The sequence below is a fragment of the Rhinoderma darwinii genome, chromosome 3 (assembly GCF_050947455.1).
Source record: "Rhinoderma darwinii isolate aRhiDar2 chromosome 3, aRhiDar2.hap1, whole genome shotgun sequence".
NCBI lineage: Eukaryota > Metazoa > Chordata > Amphibia > Anura > Rhinodermatidae > Rhinoderma > Rhinoderma darwinii.
This window is the reverse complement of record NC_134689.1, coordinates 109322706-109346058: the sequence shown is the minus strand read 5'-3', so window position 1 is coordinate 109346058 and position 23353 is coordinate 109322706. Positions and strand designations below refer to the sequence as shown.

The 23353-nt window shown below is 40.7% G+C and overlaps 1 protein-coding gene across 1 annotated transcript in view; it reads left to right on the top strand.

The window, feature by feature from the left end:
* Window positions 1-23353, top strand: part of ARHGAP26 (Rho GTPase activating protein 26) — a 467460-nt gene that overhangs the window by 262306 nt on the left and 181801 nt on the right. Inside the window, exon 18 of the mRNA XM_075856546.1 lies at window positions 16298-16457. Coding sequence (XP_075712661.1) covers window positions 16298-16457 — 160 coding nt within the window. The remainder of the gene's footprint in view (window positions 1-16297; window positions 16458-23353) is intronic.

Genomic DNA, 23353 nt, shown 5'->3' with positions numbered 1-23353 from the left:
CATCGAAGGCTTTTTTCAGCCCAGCCATTGAGACAAAAATTTAGATCCGTTCTTGCTTCCGTAAATTGAGATTTTAGGATCTCTGAAGGACTACATTTGAACTGACGGGACAGATCCTCAAACTTTTTTTTCTTTTGAAGCGAATATTTCCCTGGAGCGTTTCTTATTGCGTGATGCTTTCTGAATAATCTTGCCCCGAATTACAGCTTCATGTGCCGCCCCATTGGATATTGATGGTGTCCTGGGATTTATTAAGTAGGAAATAAGTTTCTAGCTCCTGATGTATATCTTTGATTACCTCCGGGTCTGAGAGTAAGGATTAATTTAATCTCCATGAAAAAATAGGAGGCGTACTACAAATATCTGATAGACGAATGACAATCAGGCCATGATCAGACCAGGAGGCATTCAAAATTCTAGCATCCGTGACTTTAGAAATCAAACTTGTGGAAAGTAAGATATGGTCTATACGTATAGATAGAGACATAAGTAAATAAAGGTTTGTTGGACAGGAAGCATCACTCTGAGATTGCTATTTATTTGGTTTCCATGATAGGGACTGTTCTCCAACCAGGGACTGTCTGGCAAATTTTAGCCTGGGGCAAGCACACAGCACTGGCCCATGAGTAACGGCCCATCCTTAAAGAGGCTCTGTCACCAGATTTTGCAACCCCTATCTCCTATTGCAGCAGATCGGCGCTGCAATGGAGAGAAGAGTAACGTTTTTATTTTTTAAAAACGAGCATTTTTGGCCAAGTTATGACCATTTTTGTATTTATGCAAATGAGGCTTGCTAAAGTCCAACTGGGCGTGTATTATGTGTGTTACATCTGGGCGTGTTTACTACTTTTACTAGCTGGGCGTTCTGACGAGAAGTATCATCCACTTCTCTTCAGAACGCCCAGCTTCTGGCAGTGCAGACACACAGCGTGTTCTCGAGAGATCACGCTGTGTCGTCACTCACTTCCTGCCACAGGTCCTGCATCGTGTCAGACGAGCGAGGACACATCGGCACCAGAGGCTACAGTTGATTCTGCAGCAGCATCGGTGTTTACAGGTAAGTCGATGTAGCTACTTACCTGCAAACGCTGATGCTGCTGCAGAATCAACTGTATAAAGGATTCTTCACAGCGCAACACACATCTATCGATTTTATTTTATGGTTTACCCCATTATTATACTACCTGACTATGCCCCTGATGTACTCTGCCCAGCTTACATGTACCCCCATATTATAAACTGAAATACCAGTAAAACTCCAAACAAAACTACTACCAAGCAAAATCTACGCTTCAAAAGCCAAATGGCACTCCCACCCATCTGAGCCCTACAGTGTGCCCAAACAGCTGTTTACTTGCACATATATGGTGACGCCATACCTGGGAGAACCCTTTTAACAATTTTTGGGCTGTCTCTCTCCAGTGGCATAAGCTGGCACAACATATTTGCCACTGAATTGGCATATCTGGGGAAAAAAAAATAACTTTTACTTTGCACCATCCACAGCACATTCATTTATGGAAAAGACCTGTGGGGTGAAAATGCTCACTACACCCCTTAATAAATGCCTTGAGGGGTGTAGTTTCTAAAATGGGGTCACTTCTTAGTGGTTTCTTTTATTACTTCACATGAGAGCCCTGCAATTGTGAACCAATACTTTTATATGCCGCCAAATTAATTTCCTTAAAGGAACAGTGTTACCACAAACATTTTTTTAATATGTTAAAGATGTTAGTGCTTTATTAAAAACGTTTGGATTAATTTGTGTGTTTGTGTGTTACTTTTTCTTATTTTTACACTTTTTCTTCCCTATGGGGGCTGCCATTTTTTTTTCCATTTCTGTATGTGTCGATTAACGACACATACAGACATGGAATACGGCAGCTCCAGTCCCATAGGGACTGCGAACGGGGCCCGTTCCATCCACTAACATGTACGCCGCTGTGTGGGAACGGCACATGCGCCGCTCCCACACAGTTCAATTTGAAATGCGCGCCGTCCGGCGCCATTTTCCTGTGGACCGGAAGTCGCGGCCGGACAGTAAGATTACTACTTCCGGTCGCGGCTTCCGGACTTGTGCACATGGAGCAGCGGCAGCAGACGGAGCGGATGGACCGGAGGGAGCGGCGGCGACTGGAGCAGGTAAGTGATTTCTGTGTATGTACGTGTTTTAGTGTGTGTTTACTACTGTATGTAAACCTACTACACTGTGTGTTAGCTCAAAAAATGGCGACACACAGTGTAGGAGGTTAGACCGTTCAAACACCTCGTTTCTCCCGGCACTAGCCAGGATAAAGGAGGGGGGATGCTGAGAGCTCACTAGAGCGAGGGCTTTTTACCCAATTTTGCAGCATAAAGCAATGTGGTTGCTTTACCACATGCAATGCTGCAATTTTGGGAATGGCTCCATCTAGTGACCAGCAATGGGAAATATTATAAATTAGAATTCAATTGAATCCAATTTATAATATTTCCTGACTCGTGAAAAAAAATAAAAAATTAGAACAATGTTTAATCACCTATACACTAATTGTTTAACTAAAAAAAAAAAAATAATGTTTTGCTGGCAACACATTCCCTTTAAGGGGTGTAGTTTCCCAAATGAGGTCACTTTTGGGGGATTTGCACTGTTTTGGCACCGCAAGAGCTCTTCAAACCCGACATGGTGCCTAAAATATATTCTAATAAAAAGGAGGCCCAAAATCCTCTAGGTGCTCCTTTGGGATGTTTCCTAAAACTGCAGAACCTGGGCAATAAATATTGAGTTTAGTTTATCTGGTAAAACTTTGTGTTACAAAAAAAAATTGATTCAAAATGAATTTCTGCAAAAACAAAAAATGAAATTTGTAAATTTCACCTCTACTTTGGTTTAATTCCCTTGAAACGTCTAAAGGGTTAAGAAACTTTCTAAATGCTGTTTTGAATACTCTGAGGGGTGAAGTTTTAAAAACGGGGTGGCTTTTTGGGGGTTTCTAATATATAAGGCCCTAAAAGCCACTTCACAACTGAACTGGCCCTTCAAAAATAGCCTTTTGAAATTTTCTTGAAAAATTGAGAAATTGCTGCTATAGTTCTAAGCCTTGTAACGTCCTAGAAAAATAAGAGGATGTTCAAAAAAACAATGCCAATCGAAAGTAGACATATAAGGGATGTTAATTAGCGACTATTTTGTGTGGTATAACTGCCTGTCTTACAAGCAGAGACATTTTATATTTAGAAAAATGCAAATTTTTTGCAATTTTTCGCTAAATTTTGGTGTTTTTCAGAATTGAATACTGAATGTATAGAGCAAATTTTGCCAATAACAAAGTCCAATGTGTCACGAGAAAACAATCTCCGTATCGCTTGGATAGGTAAAGCATTCCGAAGTTATTACCACATTAAGTGAAACATGTCAGATTTGAAAAGTAAGGCTCTGTCAGGAAGGTCAAAAGTGGCCAAAGAGGGAAGGGGTTAAAGCAGGGTATTTCAAACTTGTTTTTTTTTACTCGGGCCTCACCAGCAAACAAACACTACTGTGTAGTGCCCATATTACCTCTGTATGGAGCACGCATATTATTCCCAGCAACGCCAACAAATACCATTCATCACTAAATACCACAGTGTTGCACAACATACCTCCCCAGAAGCGCCAAATAGTTGCAAACATCTTATTAATTTTTTCCAGGCACGCTTTGGGTGTGGCTTCTTTGGTTTGTCTTTATGGTGTGTGTGTGTGTGTGTGTGTGTGTGTGTGTGTGTGTGTGGCTTATCTGGTGGGTGTGGCTAATGAGGCGTGGCTTTCTTCACAGCGTTTTTGCATACAAATAAACAAACAAACATGTCTGCACTAGTTTGACGGACAACTACTATGGTGGCCAGTATCTCTCTCTGGTTATCTGGTTGTTTACAGGCAGGTGATGTCTAACTTTATCTTGTGGGCTAGGTGGAATGTGCGGACCACTAATGGTAGTAAAAAAACAAAAACGCGAGGTTAGTGCCACACTCAGTGCTCTTTGTAGATGGTGCTCCACACTGCCCCCAGTAGATAGTACCACACACTTCTCCCTGTAGATGTTGCCACAGTGCCCCCCCCCGTAGATGTTGCCACAGTGCCCCCCCCCGTAGATGGTGCCACACACCCCCCCCCCCCCCCGTAGATGGTGCCACACAGCCGCCCCCGTAGATGGTGCCACACACACCTTCTGTAGAAAGTGGATAGTGCCACCCCCTCCCTCCCTGTGGATAGCGCCATTGGGCAACGGCCAACGAATTCTGGCAACTCTCTGGCCAGGGAATCCGCTCCAGGAGAAGCCCCTGACGTCATGTCCATTTATGGACAGGGATGTCAGGGGCTCCCTCTAGGACCAGAATACCCAGCCAGAGCTTCGGCAAATCTCTGGCCGGGGATTCCGCACCTGGAGGAGCCCCTGATGTCACTGTCCATATATGAATAGTGATGCGAGGGGCTCCTCCATTAGGGGATTCCCTGGCCAAGGGGTCAGAAACGCCCTGGCCAGGGATTCCCCTCCAGGAAGAGCTCCTGACGTCGCTATCCAGGTATGGACAGTGATGTCAGGGGCTCCCTCTAGGAGCAGAATACCCGACAAGAGGTTCGGCATCGCTCTGGTCGGGGATTTTGCTCCAGGTGGAGTGAATGGCAGAGCAGGGAGCAGATAGTTTCCTGATCCAATTGAATAGGGTAGTTGACGGGACACGTCCAGGACAGTAATTTGCTGGGACGCTCTGTAAATTCAGGGCATTCCCGGCAAGTTCTGGACCGTTGGCAACTATGCGTATATAATACCCGCTAGCCTCACCAAATACCAAAGTGCAGCATAAAATACCTTCCCATAAGCACCAAACAAATACCACGGTGCAGTCCCATCAATATCCTTGAAGTGAATAAGTGAACGCAGCAACACTGAGGGACTATAAGTCCCAGCATAGTCTAGATGTGAATAAATGCACGCTGGAACACAGAGACAGAAATCAGAGGAGAGGGGGAGGAGGTACAGGAAGAGGCTGCTTGTGGGGAGGAAGGGGAGACTGTGCAACCTAGCTGATGGAGGGCTGATTCTGCAGCGTAGAGTCAGAGGGGAGGGGGCAGAATGACAGGAGGTGGCTGCCTGCGGGGAGAGGAGGCGACTACACTTTCTGACTTCAGCACCTGGAGCATCTCCCCTAAGGCCTCATGCACACTTCCATCACCGTTTTATCGGCCGTTTTTGACGGATCCATGTGTCCGTTTTTGTTTCCATGTGCACTCCGTTTCCGTTCCGTGTTTCCGTTTTACACGGACGTTGTGCTTCCGTTTGGCTTCCGTTTTTCCGTTTAAAAAACGGAAGGTAAACTTCATTTGAACTTGTCACATGTCCCAGGAAACACCCATAGAAAGGTTACAAGAAGTTTTTGGTGCTGTTTTCTGCAGCTTTCAGAGCATAGAGAACAGTTTGAGATTACTCTGCTTGGCTTGCTTTGGTTATTTTGGAGTGAAATTTGTGCGTTTACTTACTTATTTTGTGACGCTGGGCACTAGTTCCCTGCTGCTATCTGTGTGTCAAAAGCTCCTTGGCAAGTTCCTCCCACGCGGCGTCCTTTTTATAGCGGTCGTGGTAGCATTCTGCCCACGTATCCCACATCCATCTTCATGAATGAATGTGTACTGTAGTCTGTGAGTCTGTGAACTTTGGCTCACCCAGCCGTTGCTATGGCAACGGATCCATCAAAAACGTACGGCACACGGAAGCCTTCCGTGTGCCATCCGTTTTTTTGACTGACCCATTGACTTCTATAGGCCACACGGTCACTGAATCACTGACCAAAGTAGGACATGCTCTACTTTTGAAGGAACGGAACAACGGATCCGTTTAAATAACTGAAGTGTGCATGAGGCCATTGAAATAAATTGGTTCAGGGTGTTATCCGTGACAAAAACGGATAGCACCATGAAGGAAAAGACAGAGGAGGAGTTGTGTGACGACCACTGACGGACGGCACTCAAAATCTACGGAGGGACAGGCTCAGACCGAAACCGTCTCCAACCTTGGCTTGGGGTTATCTTATATAGAGCCCTATTCGGTTGAGGCATCTACAGATTTTATACTGAAGATCTAATTTTATGGGTGTATGGAAATCATTCGGCTATGAAGAGGCTGTCTATGCTATATTTTAATGTGTTGTAATTAATCCTTTGAAAACTCGACTGTAGATGTATGCTGAACTTTTAACCTGTATAATCCATTATTTGAAATAAAGCCGCATTTGCCATGGTAACGCATGCTAGTACAGCGCCGTGTAGGTGTTTAACATAGCCCCCTTCTGCAGGCATTGTAAGGAATTCTCTATGACTTCAGTCCAAAAATTATTTATTTTACTGGTATATATATGGGAGATTCTAAATTCTGTTGCCTTAACTGTAGTCTTAATCAAACTCTTCACCCTAGAACTTATTTATGTCTAATACAATGGGGTGCTGCCCATATAATCATTTCTCTTATTTACTATCTGCTAGCTCCCTGTCATTGAAAGCATTGAAGGACAAAAGACTGAAAAACACCTGAAAGCTTTCAATGACAGAGATAATTTTTCTCTACACCGGTCATCTAGCTTGTTTTTTTTCTGCATCTGCAGACAAAGTGTCAGTAACGCCGCAATACGTGCGAGGTTATTGATGAGGTGGCCCTTCATACACCTGAAAACTACAGAGGTTGAGTAGGTTATTTTTCATTTCCTTCCAACTCCCTCATCCCCTACCTAAACCATTTATGGTGCTTGCATTTTAAAACCATATAGCTAAAGGTTGTAGATTTATTTTATTTTTTTATTGGAAGTTAGATTTCTTCTCTGAACATCCCTAGGGATTGTAACCTTTTTTGTTTTTTAATTTCCCAGTACTCCTGAAGCACAATTTCTTGTTCCTTGGCAGGACGGGCACCGCGTATGCGTTTTTGTTTGACCGCTTGTCCCACCGGTTCTGCGGCCTGGCTTCCTAACTTAGTCTCTGGCTTTTTTCAAGCCTAAGCCGCATTTTCTCCTTTTCTGTGCTCTGCCCCATGCCTGTCACATGTTTTGATTTATCTATTGTAGGAAGGTTTTCCTGGAGGCAGGTTTGGGGGACAGGGCAGATGTTTAAAGAGAGCTGTGATCACCTGGAGCAGGCACCATTTTTAGCTGATCTAAGGTCTTGATCTCTGCTATTTGGCTCGTCTAATGGAATCATCTTTTCCTGCTTTGGTCTACAGGAGTACACCGCTCTAGGGGTCTAGTAGGCCAGCCTTTTGGCTGTATTTTTGTGCAACTCTCCCAGGGGTTCACTTTCCCTCAGACATTGCTGCTTGCTTTCTTTCTTCCTTTTTTCAGTCATGTATTTTCCTGGGGAGAATTCTACCAGACAGCCTGAATTGGTGGGCATGGCTACATACTATGCCTTTGTCCGTCGTAGTTTTAAGGTTTTTTTGGCAGCTCTTAAGGGTCCTCGTTCCCTTTTTTTGGACAATACTCAGTCTACCTCTCTAGGTAGATCCCATATGAGCCGTAGAGGTGCCAGAGACCGGTTCCAATCCTCGTCAGGCTCTTTCCAGGGGTCTCCTATTATAGTCTTTAATGGTGATGTTGCTTTTTAATATAGATTAGTCTCTCTCTCCTATGTATCCCCTGACTTAAATTCAGTCAGAACAGGAATCGTAATTGACAGCTGCCATGGAAGCAGACACACCTTTCATGTAAAGAATGACCCAAAATCCTCTTTTCAGGAAGAGGCACCCTTACAGCACCAGCAGCTAGATTTTCCAAGCCATAGCAAATTTGAGGAAATTCTATCCAAGGTGTGAAAACCTCTTGACAGATGTCTTGCTGTTTCCAAACACGCAGATACTGGTTCTTTTTCAGAACAGCAACCTTCTCTTTATACCTTGTGGATGCAAGCCGTCTCAAGTGGAATGGCTCCTTCCTAGTCAATTAATCAAATAAAAGGTAGGGTAGATGACCGCATTTCCATAGATAACAATGTTATTTATTCATGCCAAAAAACAGAGCATACAAAAATGGTCGTGTTTGGCTGCAAAACAGTGAGCCTTCCTCATGCCTAATGTCATACTGTGCAATCCCCCAATTTATGTAAGACATAGCCAATCGCAGTGTTACCCCAATAGGTTAATTAACCAATAAGGTCCATACATAGAACAAACAGAAAAAAATTACATCTAGTAATATTATACATAACATAATGCATACATATTTCATCAAGTGATAAATATCGTAATTAATCTCCAGCATGATGTCAAATCTGGCTTCACTGTGACCCTCTTGATAAAAAGTTGTATTCTTAAGCGGTCTACTTTTATGGCTACAGGGTTCGCTTTACGCCTGGCTTTTGCATCTGCCTGGGTGAGTAAAAGCCTGTTTGCTGTGGTGGAAAGCATTTGCAACTCATTATTCTGGCAGGAGCGCTGCAGCATGATTTAGGCCCTATTCACACGACCGGAAAACTTGGCCATGTGATGGCTGCATTAAAAACTGTTCACCCCAATGGGGCTATTCACACGGACATTTATTTTGACAGCCCGTTAACCAGGCCATCAAAAAAATGGAACAAGCCCTGTTTTGCCGACACTCTGACCAGGGATTCTGCTACTGGAGGAGCCCCTGGCATCACTATCCATATATGGACAGTGACGTCAGGGGCTCCACCAGGAGAGGAATCCCTAGCCAGAGCGTCTGCAACACTCTGGCTGGGGATTCCACTCCTAGAGGGAGCCCCAATGGTGCTATGTACAGGAAGAGGTTTGTGACACTACCTACAAGGGGGTGGCACTACCTACAAGGGGGTGGTGTGTGGAAATATCTACAGAGGGCATCAACATCTGCGTTTTGAGATACCGGCCAAAGCTGCAATACACTATTCAATGGTTGTGAGAACATTGTAGCAAGTAAAAAATAGCAGGGGAAAATCCAGAAACCAATGCAAAGAAGCTGTGGGATCAGACAAAGCCCTGTATACTCTAAAAGCAAGAGAAAATGCTGACTGGGAGATCATGTGACCTTCCTGTGGTTGTTTTTAGTGGGTTGGGACCTAAAAATAGACCAATGAAATTCATCCGTTCTTAAACCGGATAGGAAACTGGTCACAGTCGGCTCTTAAAAACGGAAACACGGCCCGAAAGGGAACAAATGCAAAACTGCCGAGAAAAACTTACCAAAACGTCCGTTTTTATCAACGGACACCCAGACCCAATCGTGTGAATAGAGTCTTAGGCTTTATTCAGACTGCCGGGTGAAAAACTGGCATTTTTCACAGCCGATTTGCACCTGTGCAGGACCCATTTTCACGTGTCCCTCAAAGACTTAAGTCTATTGAGGGACCCGGTAAACCGGGACAAAATAGGACCTGTAATTTTTTCTTGGGCCGTTCACACAGTCCGTTTAAAAAGCAGCCTCGTGAATAGCCCCATAGAGATGCATTGATTTTAATGCAGCCGCATGACCGCCGTGAATAAAAGCGTCAATCACCCCTGGCCGATTTATCCCTGTCATGTGAATAAGCCATAGCCAAGTTTGCCTTTCAAGCGATTTACTCTTTAACATTTTTATTTAAGGCTTCCTTAGAGTCGGCCTTCTTCAATGCCCAGACATCAGTACATCAGTTAATTTAATTGCCATTCGGCGCTCTATTTGGCTTAAATCTTGGGTGGCTTATCTGGCTTCCAAGAGGGCCCTGGTTTGCCATCCTTTTAGTTTGTGGCAGGCATTTTGATAAATGTCTGGATGAGATAATTATTTTTTTTAAGCTACTGGTGGTAAGAGATCTCTTTTGCCTTAGAATTTCCAGTCGTATGCAGCCTTTTCTCAGGTCTCGACGTTCTCTTTTCTTTCCCAGCATTTCCTCCTTATTTTCTTTTAGACCAGACAAGAGAATGAGCCATCCCAAAGACTCCAGACGTAGACCCTTGCATGCCTAGATCTGCTTGGCATTTGGTGCCCAGGGGCTTGAAGCCACCCTCTTCTTATACATCTTTAAATTGAAGGTGTCTCCTCACTTGTGTCAGGGATCCGAGTAGGGTGGACAACTTATTTCATTTCAAGAGACATTGCTCCCTCATGTAGTTGAAGTCTGTTTTGGGAGGTAGTTTTCACCAAATACAAGATAGTTCTTAAAGCTTCCTCCTGGAGGGTTTTCTCTGTCTACTCCGCATCGTGCACCAATTCGCGCTTCTACTTTTTCCCAGGCTGTTAGTTTTCTTCTCCTATGGAGAGTTTACGTCTCAGTCGGAAAAACATTTTGACTGGTTCAATTAGAATTTCTTCACAGTCCCTAAAATTGATGAGCCTCTTCATCCAATACTGGAGCAGTCAGTCTATTTATTTCAGTGCTCGGATTCTTTTTTTTTTTTCTCCCTGAAGGGCTGCGCAAGTGTTGGGCATCATCCAAGGCCACCATTGCGTGTTAAATCTATTCTGTGATTTCATAAATCTATCGGTCCCTGGATACATTTTTCCCCTTCTGGTTACTGCCCATTCTACATGGCCTGCTGGTGCCTCCTGGGAAGTTAAGTATCAAGCCTCAGTTGTTCATGTCTGCAAAGCTGTTACCTGGGCTTCTGTGCACACCGTCAAGTTTTCCCATATTGATTCATCTAATTTTAACGAGAAAATAAGATTCTTGTACTCATTGAAATATCTATTTCTCATTGAAATCATTGGGGGACGCAGATCACGCACTCTTATTTTTCTTTGTTTTAGGCCCAGGGCCTGTTGTTCTGACTGTTTTCTCCTGAGACCATGGACATTGTTTTTGCTGTTTTTTTTCCTCCTATTGGTCTATACAATCTTAATTAGCCAGTGTTTGTGGGAAGGGCAAGTCCTACCTAGGTGGAGCCAGGACTTTTCTACCTAGTTTCGCCTTCTAGTAGCAAGGGCTTTTACCCATATTGCTGTGTTCCCCAATGAATTTAACAAGAAATTGATTTTGTGGAGAGTGCAACCATCTTGTTTTACCTCAATATTTTATAAATTCTTGCTTTAGGCTGAAAAGTAAAAACCTATAAAATACACAAATTAAACACCTTAAAAAGGAATGCACCCCAAAACCCTTTTAATTTCCTTAAAGCAGATCACCTGATGATTGCAGTTGTCTTGATGTGCTGTTGGCAGCCATGTCCACCTCATGTAACTTTGTGACTGACAGGAATTCTAAAAGCATACATTATAACATACATTTGCACCTAAAACTCGCATACAAGCAGAGGTTTACACTCAAAAACAATGTAAAAATCTTATACCTAGGTGTTCAAAGTTAATATATACAACATACGTCTACATCAATAATTGTTTGTTCTATCAAAAATCGATGAAACGGAGGTCATGAAATATTTAGCCATCATCTACAAAAGTGTTAAATATATACAGCACATCAAAAATAGCACCTATGCTACAGAAATATGTGGTTTTTTTTTAGAGCACGCAGCATACCGTGTATAAAAATACAACCTAATAATTTATACATACAGCCCCTCCACGCAACTTTTCATCAGTGATTATTCAAATTTCATTGTCATGCAATTTTTCCTGAGACTAAAATTCGTACTCAAGCAGACTCCTTATGCGAACAAGGTGTACCCTGCAAAGAACTGTAATATGTGGGGAGTTCATCCATACCACACTTGTCTAGGAATGCGCTCTGATTTTTAAGGGGTGGTGATAAAATGAGCAAACGTTTGTTACCCCTCCCTCTGGGGTCATCTACAGCCATACAGGGACAGGAGGATAACCGCCTCTCCTTTCCCTGCATGCTGTCAGCATGTCACCCTGCCAGCCCCCATCTCTTTTTTCCCCGCGGCTGAAGTGAGATCTGCAAATGTACGCAACTTCCACTTTAACCTGCTCCAACTGTGAAAACTAACCAGACCTGAATCACAGCTCTAGGTGCGACCTAGTCTAATAAGATTTGGATTGCAGCTTTAACTGCGAGCTAGCCTGAATTAGAGGCATGACCAATATGTTTTCTGACTTACGGAATGGATTTCTTTCAGCGAAGGACTTGAGTTTGATCTCTATGCACAGATTGTTTGTACAAGCACTACAATTATGTTGGCTTAAAATTATGTGTCTGTGGCCAGTTAAAGATCACAGCCTTGCAATGGAATTTCTTGGAACCATTTCTTTTAGCCTTATTTCGTATTTAAATGAACATGCATAAGATTACAGAAATCTGTTTTTATTTTTTTTTTCAAACTATAAATAATAATTGGAAGTTTATGACAGATTTTTTTTTTTTTTTTTTTTTTTGGTGGGATGCCGTTATTAGGTTCTGCCTCTTCTATTTATTTCAAACAATAAACATGCATATTTTTCCCCCAAGGTTTCCAGGCAGAATAATCTAGCAATGGAATCTGTTCTGGGTTTCAGCTTGTTGTAGTGTGTTCCATCTGGCACATTTGCCATGTTTCATTATAACTATCTTTTTGTTTATTTATGCTGTAGCTATATTTTTATATTCTAATAAACTATCTGCTTAATACTCCACAATCGAGGACCTTCTCAGCTATTTTTATTTCTATTTCCAAACCACTATATTAAACTAGAAGAATAAAGGGGTTATCCGACTTCATTGAATTTCCAAATAAAACATGTATTGCAATAATACCTACTCACAGATCCCTCCAGAGTCCTGTTTCCTATATTTTAATTTATTTTATTTTTTGGTGAAATGTCATGATCCTTCCCGCTCTTTACTTGCACAGCAACTTCTACTAGGGTGATCCTGATGCACTGCTCAGAGGCTAAAAAAGACATTTCCAATAAGTTTTAATTTCCTCTCTATTGCGGCACGTACATCTTACCTCCAACGATGCTGCTTTACCCCTGACCTCTATGCAAAGTACTCCCCCTGTCTGGATGCAACCTATCCTCTTACTGTAGCCTGCTGCCTGTCCATCCTCCTGTAGACCAAAAAAGGTAGTTTTCAGGTGGAGTTAATTGCAACATATAAAACATGACATGAGGTGTGGCATTTCCTTAATGGGGCAATTTGCACCGAGGAGGAAACATTTAGTATTCTCGGTGCTGGGAAATCGGCACATGATCAGAATAGGTAACATCACTGATCAAGGAGAAACAAAGCAGGGGCGCTGTCACGTGACCACATAACATAGTTGTGAAAGGGCTGTCTAAACAGTCAGACCCCAACTGATCAGAAAGGCCTGGCATATCCTAGTGATATACCATCACCCGCTGTGATGAAAAAACCCTCTTCAGGACACAGCCAGTGTTTGAATAGCCATAGCTTTTTTACTTTTCTGTCACCGTAGACGTATGATTTTGAGCAGGAAAGGTTGTATTTTATAATGGCATTATTTTAGGTTAAATATAATGAATTTTTTACTTTTATGGCTACATGCCATGATTAAGGACAGGAGTTGTCTGAAACGCGTAGGCGAATGATTAATGCGATTCACCCCTTTTTGCACTTTGACCATTTTAAAGTTGTATACTAATAAAATTGGAACTCTGATTCCTTTTAAATACTACCAGCGCTGGATCGAAATTTCTTCTTTTTTTTTCTGTGATCTTTGCCGTTAGCCGTACGAGGATCCGAGCGCAGTCTGAACTGACACAGTAAGTGGTGAGCATGAGGATTCCTCCCTTTTATTTTGCTTAAAAAATAACTGTATATTAAGAAGTCACCTAATGTTGTTAGACGATTGGCATAACATTTTTTTAGGCGCTGGATAACCCCTTTGATCTTTTGGATTTGTAGTTGCAAGGGGACAGCATAAATGATTTAAATTATTACTAGCACGTGTCGTAAAGATACCACAGGAAACACAATCCTGCATACACGCAGCTGTCACCCACACAGTACAGTAGACTCAACATCAGTGGGAGATCTTATTAGAACCAAAAGAAACTGTTATGCAAATAATGTCACACAAGTCTGAAAAAATACAACACCGGTTGAATGGCCCTGGAATGCTCTGTTGTGCATCGATTTATTATCCGTATCCAAAAAAACACCAGCTCTCCTGTTTCCACAACATATTGCAAGGTCGCACCAACCATAGGAAACAAACTCATATAGAACAACATGGTGAGGAATTCAAAGACCTTCAAAAACTCATTCACAAATTCTTACCTATTCTCTTTGAAGATGAAAAATGATCACACGTCTTGAGGGATGGTTGTAGAGTGTTTTCAATACGTGCTCCTACTTTGGTAAACATGTCTCCTAGCTTTTATATGTTGCCCCTAGCAGCAACTGATACACCTGACTGTAAACTAAGGGCTTTTACAAATGTGGTGCTACTGGATGCACACTCTACCGTCTTGTCAAACCAACTAAAACTTTCATAAGCACAAGTACTAATCGCTCCTCTGACGTTTAGGCTTACATTAAAGGGGTGTATGAGCAGTGAGGAGGAATAGGGTTTGGGACCCCCGTTTCCACGATCGGTTGGGCCCCCATCCGATCAGACCATTATCACCTACTCTGTAGATGGGTAATAATTTTGAATTCTGGGAATACCCCTTTAACTGTGACAGCACTCAAATTGTGTATAGAATCACTTGCACTGACTGAATAATATGTGGGGTCCACCATCAGAAGATTAAAATTAGGATTTTCGTGCACATTAATGATGTGAAATACACAAAATAGAAATTAATTTACTGCAGCAAAACCTTTTATAACTGCACATAGTGGCATTTTCCGATCTTTCTGTTCAGGCACATGATATAGAAGAATCCCAAACGCCAACTTTTGAACAGAGAGGCATTCTGAATTTTTCGTTCAAATTCCAGAATGCAAATCACCCTAAATTATAGGAGAGAAATAATGCTCCACTAGTAAAGAATGTTTTATTGCTTATTTGCCTTTTATACAAAGTTTCTATACATATTGTAGGTGTATAAGATGAGGTACCTTCTAAGTACACACGTGACCTGCATCTTGTTTGTGATTACTTACACCTACTTTTTATACCGAAGTCTAACATATCCTCGACATGCTATGACTAAGAGCAGTTCTCTGCAGGAAGTTTTTCTAATGATCTGTGTAGACTTATTGCTGGACTTTTTCTTCATCCGCTGTTGATCAAGTGTTCATAACAACTCTGCATGTGCCATCATATGAGCATCTTTAACCAGCTAGACTCGGAGTTAATATATATTTTGTTCCTATGAGGATCGATCAGAGGCTACAACATTTTTACATTTAGACCCTCTGCTTTGTTCCATTTTTACAAAGGTCATGGCTGAAGTTTGTCGTCTTTTTTTTTTTTTTTTTTTATAGAAAGGGTATTTCATTAATCTCATATCTGCATGACTTTTCCAGTGCAGCAGATATGGAGACAGATCTTATCTAATCTCTCTTGGAGCTAGACTTTAGACGTCAGTCTAAAATCTTTCTGGGTATCCTTAAGAATTTCCAACTTCAGTTCTTTGATTCACAGGATCTCTTCCTTCCACTGGGAATCATCCACATTCCATGGAATATTTTTATTTACTCCCAGAAGGTCGAAACCTTGAAAATGGTAAAGCATTAAAACTCGAAATATTTTCGTTTTCCAATGGTTCTGGACAACCCCTTTTAATTGATTTATCCTCAAAGCAATTGTTTCGTTTTGTTACATCTCTGTGGCATCATTTACTTTACTAATTATTATCCAAACCATCAAGATATGGGCTGTTCTTACAGATGTGTTTACTTAGAAACCTCTGCATCTTTCAGAGAACTTGGTTCTATTGGCTGTTGCGTGGGGCCTCCATGGATTCTGCATGGTCATCTATGTCCTTACAGTCCTGGCTTTGTGGATATGTTTGTTTGGCATTGACTAAACCTCTAAGTTTTCATTATTGTCCTCTCTGAGCAACAGTTACTTATATTTCTACTAGACATGTGGCATTTCAATACAAGCATGGCTAGGATGCGTTTTTTAAGGTATACTATAGTCTTCTTCATCTACATTCCTGCAATGTGAAGACATGCCAAATTTCACGGTCATTTGACGTGGCTATGAGCCAGTTAACACATTTGCCAAAACTGTAACGTCTATGTTAATGATTAAAAATGTTCTATTTTAGAGATTTTATTTGCAGAGCCTGTTCTAGATTTCATCTAGGATTAGAAATGTTGTACTAAGTTTTACTTTTATTTTGTGGTACCCTGCATAAACTAGTAGTTTTCCACTAATACTCAACAAAGAAACTATTCTATTGACCTGTACAATTGCAGCGTACCTTTCTTCACGAAATATGTTTGTGTGAGCGGGGGTTTATTGTCATTCTGTATTGACTTTTCAATCCTTTATTTGCTCTCTTTCAGTGTTGCTGCTAACCACAAGCAAAACTTAATGACTGTAGCCAACTTGGGTGTAGTTTTTGGGCCTACTCTACTACGACCCCAAGAAGAGACTGTAGCAGCCATCATGGATATTAAGTTCCAAAACATTGTGGTCGAAATAATTATTGAAAACCATGAAAAGGTAAAATAACTTTGCTTTGTGTTACAATATTTGGTTTATGTAGTTTTGTTTATTTCTGATATTTCCGAAAGCTATGTTCACATCTGCGTTCACTTTTCCGTTTTTCAGTTCTGCCATAGGAACACGGAAGTGATGGATCCAAAGCATAACGGAATCTAAAAGGGCCCCACAGAACCCATTAACTTTAATGAGTTCCAATGTGCTTCTGTCATTTTGCCGAAGAAAATAGCGTTGTATGCTGTGCTATTCTCTACGGCGAATATAACAAAGTTTGCGACGGAGGCTCCTAACAGAGCCTACGACGCAGATGTGAACAAAGCCTAAGAATAAGCTATTTATTAAACTGTGTTTATTTTAGATCTTAGATGTCATTTTCCCTGTTACAGATGGCAACATAACTAAATTATTGTAAATGATTTGTTTTATTTCATTCCAAGAGGGATCAGTTTTAAGCTGGGTTCACACTGCGTTTCTTGCGTTTTTAACATGCGTTTTTTTGCTTTGAACGACATGGTGTTCATCTACCAAAACAAAAAAAATACATGCTAAAAACGCACAACATGAACTTAGCCTTAAAATAAAGCTGTTTTTTTTTTTTTCCAATATATATTTTTTTATTGTTGAATTATACCGTAATTACTACATAACAAAAAAAATAATTATCAAAATTAACATGATATTCCAACAAAGTCAAAGTATTATATAGTACAAACATTGTCCCCATAGGGATTTATTGACATTCAATCCCTGAGAATAACCAGTTAATGGGGCATTCAGTCATGTGATCTCAATATTCCGAGATCACGGGAATGACAACACTAAATGAGCCCATTACTTAATATGAAAAAGTTTAATTTGATAATCGTTAGTAAAGAGCCTCCCGAGCCATGCCTTTCTGCCATCCACGGGCCCTCGTTAGAAATAATAGACACAATTAGAGAGACTTTAAAAAAAATAAACTACAAGGACCCCAATAAAACCCGAGGAACAATCGTATGGGAGGGTCGGAGAAAGAGCGAAGAGAGAAAAAAAACCAAAAATGCCTTACTTGATCAGCTACTCACACAAATTATGTAACCAGCCATTGATTCAGCCCTAGGGTCTTTTTCTGTTTGGCGGATAATTCCGCTATTTATCTTTCTATCCCATAACTTATAGAAAAAGTTTTCCCCATTCTCCTTATTTGATGTCAGATAATGTTCTTTCCAAGAGCATAACTCTATTCACCTCTTGGTGCCATTCTACTTCCTGTGGGGAATCTTTTGAAATCCATTTATAAAGGATAACCAACCTTGCCAGAAACAAAATATTTCTAATTAATTTACTACAACCACAATCTTTCAGAAGATCAGAAATGCCGAAAATAAATAACTTCGGCTCCAATGGGACCTCTTTCCGGATCAGTTTGGAAATAGATACGGCTACCCCACTCCAATATCCATGTAAGATTATGTAAAAATGGAGATTAACATACAAAGACTGGCATTTTATTTGGTTCTTTGTAACCACACTCTGGTTTCTATATGGTTCTATGGTGATCTAGCTTTGGTTCAGTAGAACACCAGGGGTCCAGCTGGTTTGATTATTTAGGTGTTAAAATGTGGGCATATTACAGCCCACAATAGCGACTTAACGATAGCAACTTAATGGCAACCATTGTGACAGCCCCATGAAGCTTGACCAAATATGTGGTATCACCTAGTTTAATTTGTGCAGTGGCTTAACCTTCTGATTACAATACCTTAAACTTAATATAGAGTGATTCCTTTACATTAGTGATGAGTATTTTCTGTACTGCTCTTTTACTGTACAGTACAATAAAGGTGTGTGTGTGTGTGTGTGTGTGTGTGTGTGTGTGTGTGTGTATATATATATATATATATATATATATATATATATGTATGTGTGTATAGGTTGAACCGAAACGTTGCTGTATTGAGGTGAATAAATCCACCCTGCTTTTTCATCTACCTTAAAGTCCTGGTGCCGTTACTGTGTTCTCTGTTTTTTTCTATATATATATATATATATATACTTTCAAAATACGAGACCGCACACCCTGATAGTGAAAAAAGTGGATTTATTCACCACATGCGACGTTTCAGCCCTACTCCATGGGGCCTTTCTCAAGCATGTCCCAAATACTTGGTATTTGGGACATTGGTCATATGTCCAAACGAGACCTTGCACCCTGGCTGTACGTATTTTGATGAACGGTGCTGCTTGTTTATCCTTTGTTTTCTTTATATATATATATATATATATATATATATATATATGTATATATGTATGTATATATTTATATGTATTATATATATGTATTATGTATTTATATGTATATGTATATATTTATATGTATTATATTTATATGTATATATGTATATATGTATTTCTAAACTACTTACTCAACTATTGTTTCTGTTCCAAGCTGCGTCTATCTGGCTGTGATCATTTGGTCTTTGTGTGGACATATTCCTATCCCAAAGAGAATGTAATGCCTAGAGTAGGAAGTGGTGTATACCATCCTAAATCCAGATGCCTGCCAGCACCATAAAAGTTTCAAGCCAATGTTATTAATCCCAACGACAGAATACAGTCTGTAAATAAATTAGGATATTTTAGGATGTAGAACTCAGCTAAGAGCTAAAAAATAAACCAGTCCTAGCAAAGTAAACATTTGCTCAACACACACCTCGATGGGCACAGGTGACTGAACTGTAATTTTGTGTTTGTGCACGCGCACGCAAGTCTATTTTTACACGTTTTAGTAATTTATTTAAGCACATGAAAAGGTGTTTTCGTATACCATTTATGCGAGTTCCTCTTTAAAATTCTTGTATTGTGAGGTATTTTACTGTTGAAAGATAATCCATTAGGGACCTGCATAAACTCCCTTTAACCCGGAGCAATACTATTTTGATAACATTCAAGGCATAGGCAATTAAGCAATCTAATTTTTATTTTTTTTCGAAGATCTGAAACTCTAATTTCTACCACAGTTTAGCCAGTGGAGCCACATGCGGATTAGATGTAATACAATTCAATGGAGATAATCTGCGGCTTTTCAGCGCAGATTCTCCAGCATATTGAACATGCCATGGATCCTAAATAGGTGTGTTAATGAGTTATAAAACACCCTATTCATATGCAACGCCAGTAGAATGTTAGTGCTTTCTGTCAGGATTTGGGCGCAGAATACGTATTTAAATCCTGAGGGAACCCTCAGCGTGTGAGCGTAGTTTTAAAATCAGCTCCTCAATGTTTGCATTTAAGTTCCTTAGATAGACATGGGCTGCTGTTAAATGGACCGGAGACCCCTTTAGAATATGGTGTGCACGCGGAAAGGGAATGGGAGAAAGAAGGGGTTACAGCGATCAGGAGAGGGGGCATCAAGAGAAAACAAGTGTCTTGGCGTCATTGGCTGATAATTATGGGGAAAACTCATGCACTATGCGGTTGAATGATTGTACCTGATCTCTAGAATTACCTGCAATAGAAGAATTCAGTAATCACAGTATGGATGACGCTGCTGCTGATGTTGTTGTTGTTAACCTCTCTAATATCCCCCTATTCATTGATTGTGTTAATTTGTATGGAATATCAAAAGTTTTGAACTATTGTATAACGAATAAGTTTGATTACGCTATGTTTAAGTCTGAATTATATGTGACGTTACTTAAATTACAGCTACATAAATATCATACTCCAAACAGATCCATGAAAAAACTTGAAAATGTGAATACCCCTATAGGTGAATTACCTGCATATCTGGGTCCCATAGGTTTTAGTCTACATGAAAATTTTACCACCAGTGAATCTGAGACACTGCAAGACTTGGTGGAATTAATTGGTGTTGATATATCCGTTAAGACAGTAGAACTACAGTACTTTAAGGGTGGGATTAGATCTTCCAACCCTATATCGGTGTTACCGGGTAGCGCTATTGACATATTTTCAAAATTAGTCAAAAATTACATGAGGGCTCCGATATACAACCAAGATCTGTATAACCTCACAGATTGTGAGGAACATGCGTTACAATGGCTTAAAGGTCATCAGGACTTAAATATTAAGCCTGCCAACAAAGGGGGCAATATAGTTGTAATGTATAAGGAATATTATTTACGTGAATGAATACGCCAATTGAGTGATACCAGCGTTTATATTCCATTAAAGAATAACCCTTTAATTGTCCATAGCAATAAACTACGTTCCCTTATTAGAAATGGAGTAGAGATGGGTATTAGTTCTAGGATATTGGAAGAGCGGCTATATCCATGTAATCCCGCGCCCCCCCCCCCCCCCCCAAATGGTATTTTGTTCCTAAAATCCACAAGTCGTTAATTGATCCTCCGGTACACCCCATTGTGGCAGGATGTGGGTGTCTTACCGCTCCTCTATCGGAATATTTAGATTGGTATTTACGTCCACTCCTTAAAAGTGTACCCTCTTACCTATCGGACACTAAGGCCCTCCTTAGATTAATTGAAGGATTCATTTGGGATAATATGTTTCATTTAGCCTCTATTGACAGAGCCCCTATACACTCGTATTATACATAGTGATGGTATCCCTGCAGTACGTAAACTAATGGTACAAGAAAATAAGGATTTATACTGTACTAATTTCATCTGTGATTAACTTCTATTTGTTCTTTCGCATAATGCCTTCGTATTTGATGGCAAATGGTACCAACAATGCATGGAATCGGCAATGGGCATGTCCGTTGCTCCCACATATGCCAATATCTTTTTGGCTGATTTTGAGGCAACACATGTATATGCCACCTCGAAAGTTTTTCTGCAACATCTGGACTAGATACATAGACGATGTGTTGATAATTGGGTCTGGCTCTGAGAGGGAATTCCCTGAAATGATAATATATTTAGATAATAATAGTGTGAGCATGCGGTTTACATCCCAATTTGGGAGCCAAAGTATTGACTTCCTGGACGTACGCTTATATGTACACAAAGGTGAATTATGTATGAAGGGATATCGCAAACCCACTTCAACTAATTCATGATTACATTTTAAGAGTTATCATCAGTCCCATGTCAAAACAGCATTTCCAAATGGGCAGTTTTTGCAACTACAGAGAATAAATTCTAATAAGGCAGATTTTTGTAAACAGGCAGCAGACCTGAAGAATAGACTCTTACATAGGAGTTACCCTTTAGGAGTTATCAACAAAGCATTATGTAGAGCTGGCTCTATAGATAAAAAGGATCTAATCTATGGTAAATATAAACCGAGACAGCTTTGGAAATTCGCTCTGTCATTTTGACACAGTCCGATGTCATACGATTAAACGCACTATACATAGTTATTGGCATATTATTGAGTGATATTGATTTACATGACATAGCAAAAATCAACAAGATAGTTTCATTTAAAAGGTCGAAATCTTCGAGATTAAGATTAATTAGTCTCTAGTCGAGGTACTTGGTTGCACCGATCTCCATCACTTGGTAAACATAGATGTGGCAGCTGTTTCTTCTGTAGGTTCATTATTAGGGATTGGTGCATTAGAGTGGGTTCAACTATTTTTGAGGTTAGAGTTTTCATTACGTGTCGCACAAATTATGTAGTTTACTGCACTAAATGTCCCTGCCGCTTTTTTTTTTTTATATACAGTGAAGGAAATAAGTATTTGATGCCTTGTTGATTTTGTAAGTTTGCCCACTGTCAAAGACATGAACAGTCTAGAATTTTTAGGCTAGGTTAATTTTACCAGTGAGAGATAGATTATATAAAAAAAAAAAACTGAAAATCACATTGTCAAAATTATATATATTTATTTGCATTGTGCACAGAGAAATAAGTATTTGATCCCTTTGGCAAACCAGACTTAATACTTGGTGGCAAAACCCTTGTTGGCAAGCATAGCAGTCAGATGTTTTTTGTAGTTGATGATGAGGTTTGCACACATGTTAGATGGAATTTTGGCCCACTCCTCTTTGCAGATCATCTGTAAATCATTAAGATTTCGAGGCTGTCGCTTGGCAACTCGGATCTTCAGCTCCCTCCATAAGTTTTCGATGGGATTAAGGTCTGGAGGCTGGCTAGGCCACTCCATGACCTTAATGTGCTTCTTTTTGAGCCACTCCTTTGTTGCCTTGGCTGTATGTTTCGTGTCATTGTCGTGCTGGAAGACCCAGCCACGAGCCATTTTTAATGTCCTGGTGGAGGGAAGGAGGTTGTCACTCAGGATTTGACGGTACATGGCTCCATCCATTTTCCCATTGATGCGGTGAAGTAGTCCTGTGCCCTTAGCAGAGAAACACCCCCAAAACATAATATTTCCATCTTCATGCTTGACAGTGGGGACGGTGTTCTTTGGGTCATAGGCAGCATTTCTCTTCCTCCAAACACGGCGAGTAGAGTTAATGCCAAAGAGCTACATTTTAGTCTCATCTGACCACAGCAACTTCTCCCAATCACTCTCAGAATCATGCAGATGTTCATTTGCAAACTTCAGATGGGCCTGTACATGTGCCTTCTTTAGCAGGGGGACCTTGCGGGCACTGCAGGATTTTAATCCTGCACGGCGTAATGTGTTACCAATGGTTTTCTTGGTGACTGTGGTCCCAGCTGCCTTGAGATCATTAACAAGTTCCCCCCGTGTAGTTTTCGGCTGAGCTCTCACCTTCCTCAGGATCAAGGATACCCCACGAGGTGAGATTTTGCATGGAGCCCCAGATCGATGTCGATTGACAGTCATTTTGTTTGTCTTCCATTTTCTTACTATTGCACCAACAGTTGTCTCCTTCTCACCCAGCGTCTTACTTATGGTTTTGTAGCCCATTCCAGCCTTGTGGAGGTCTATGATCTTGTCCCTAACATCCTTAGAAAGCTCTTTGGTCTTGCCCATGTTGTAGAGGTTAGATTCAGAC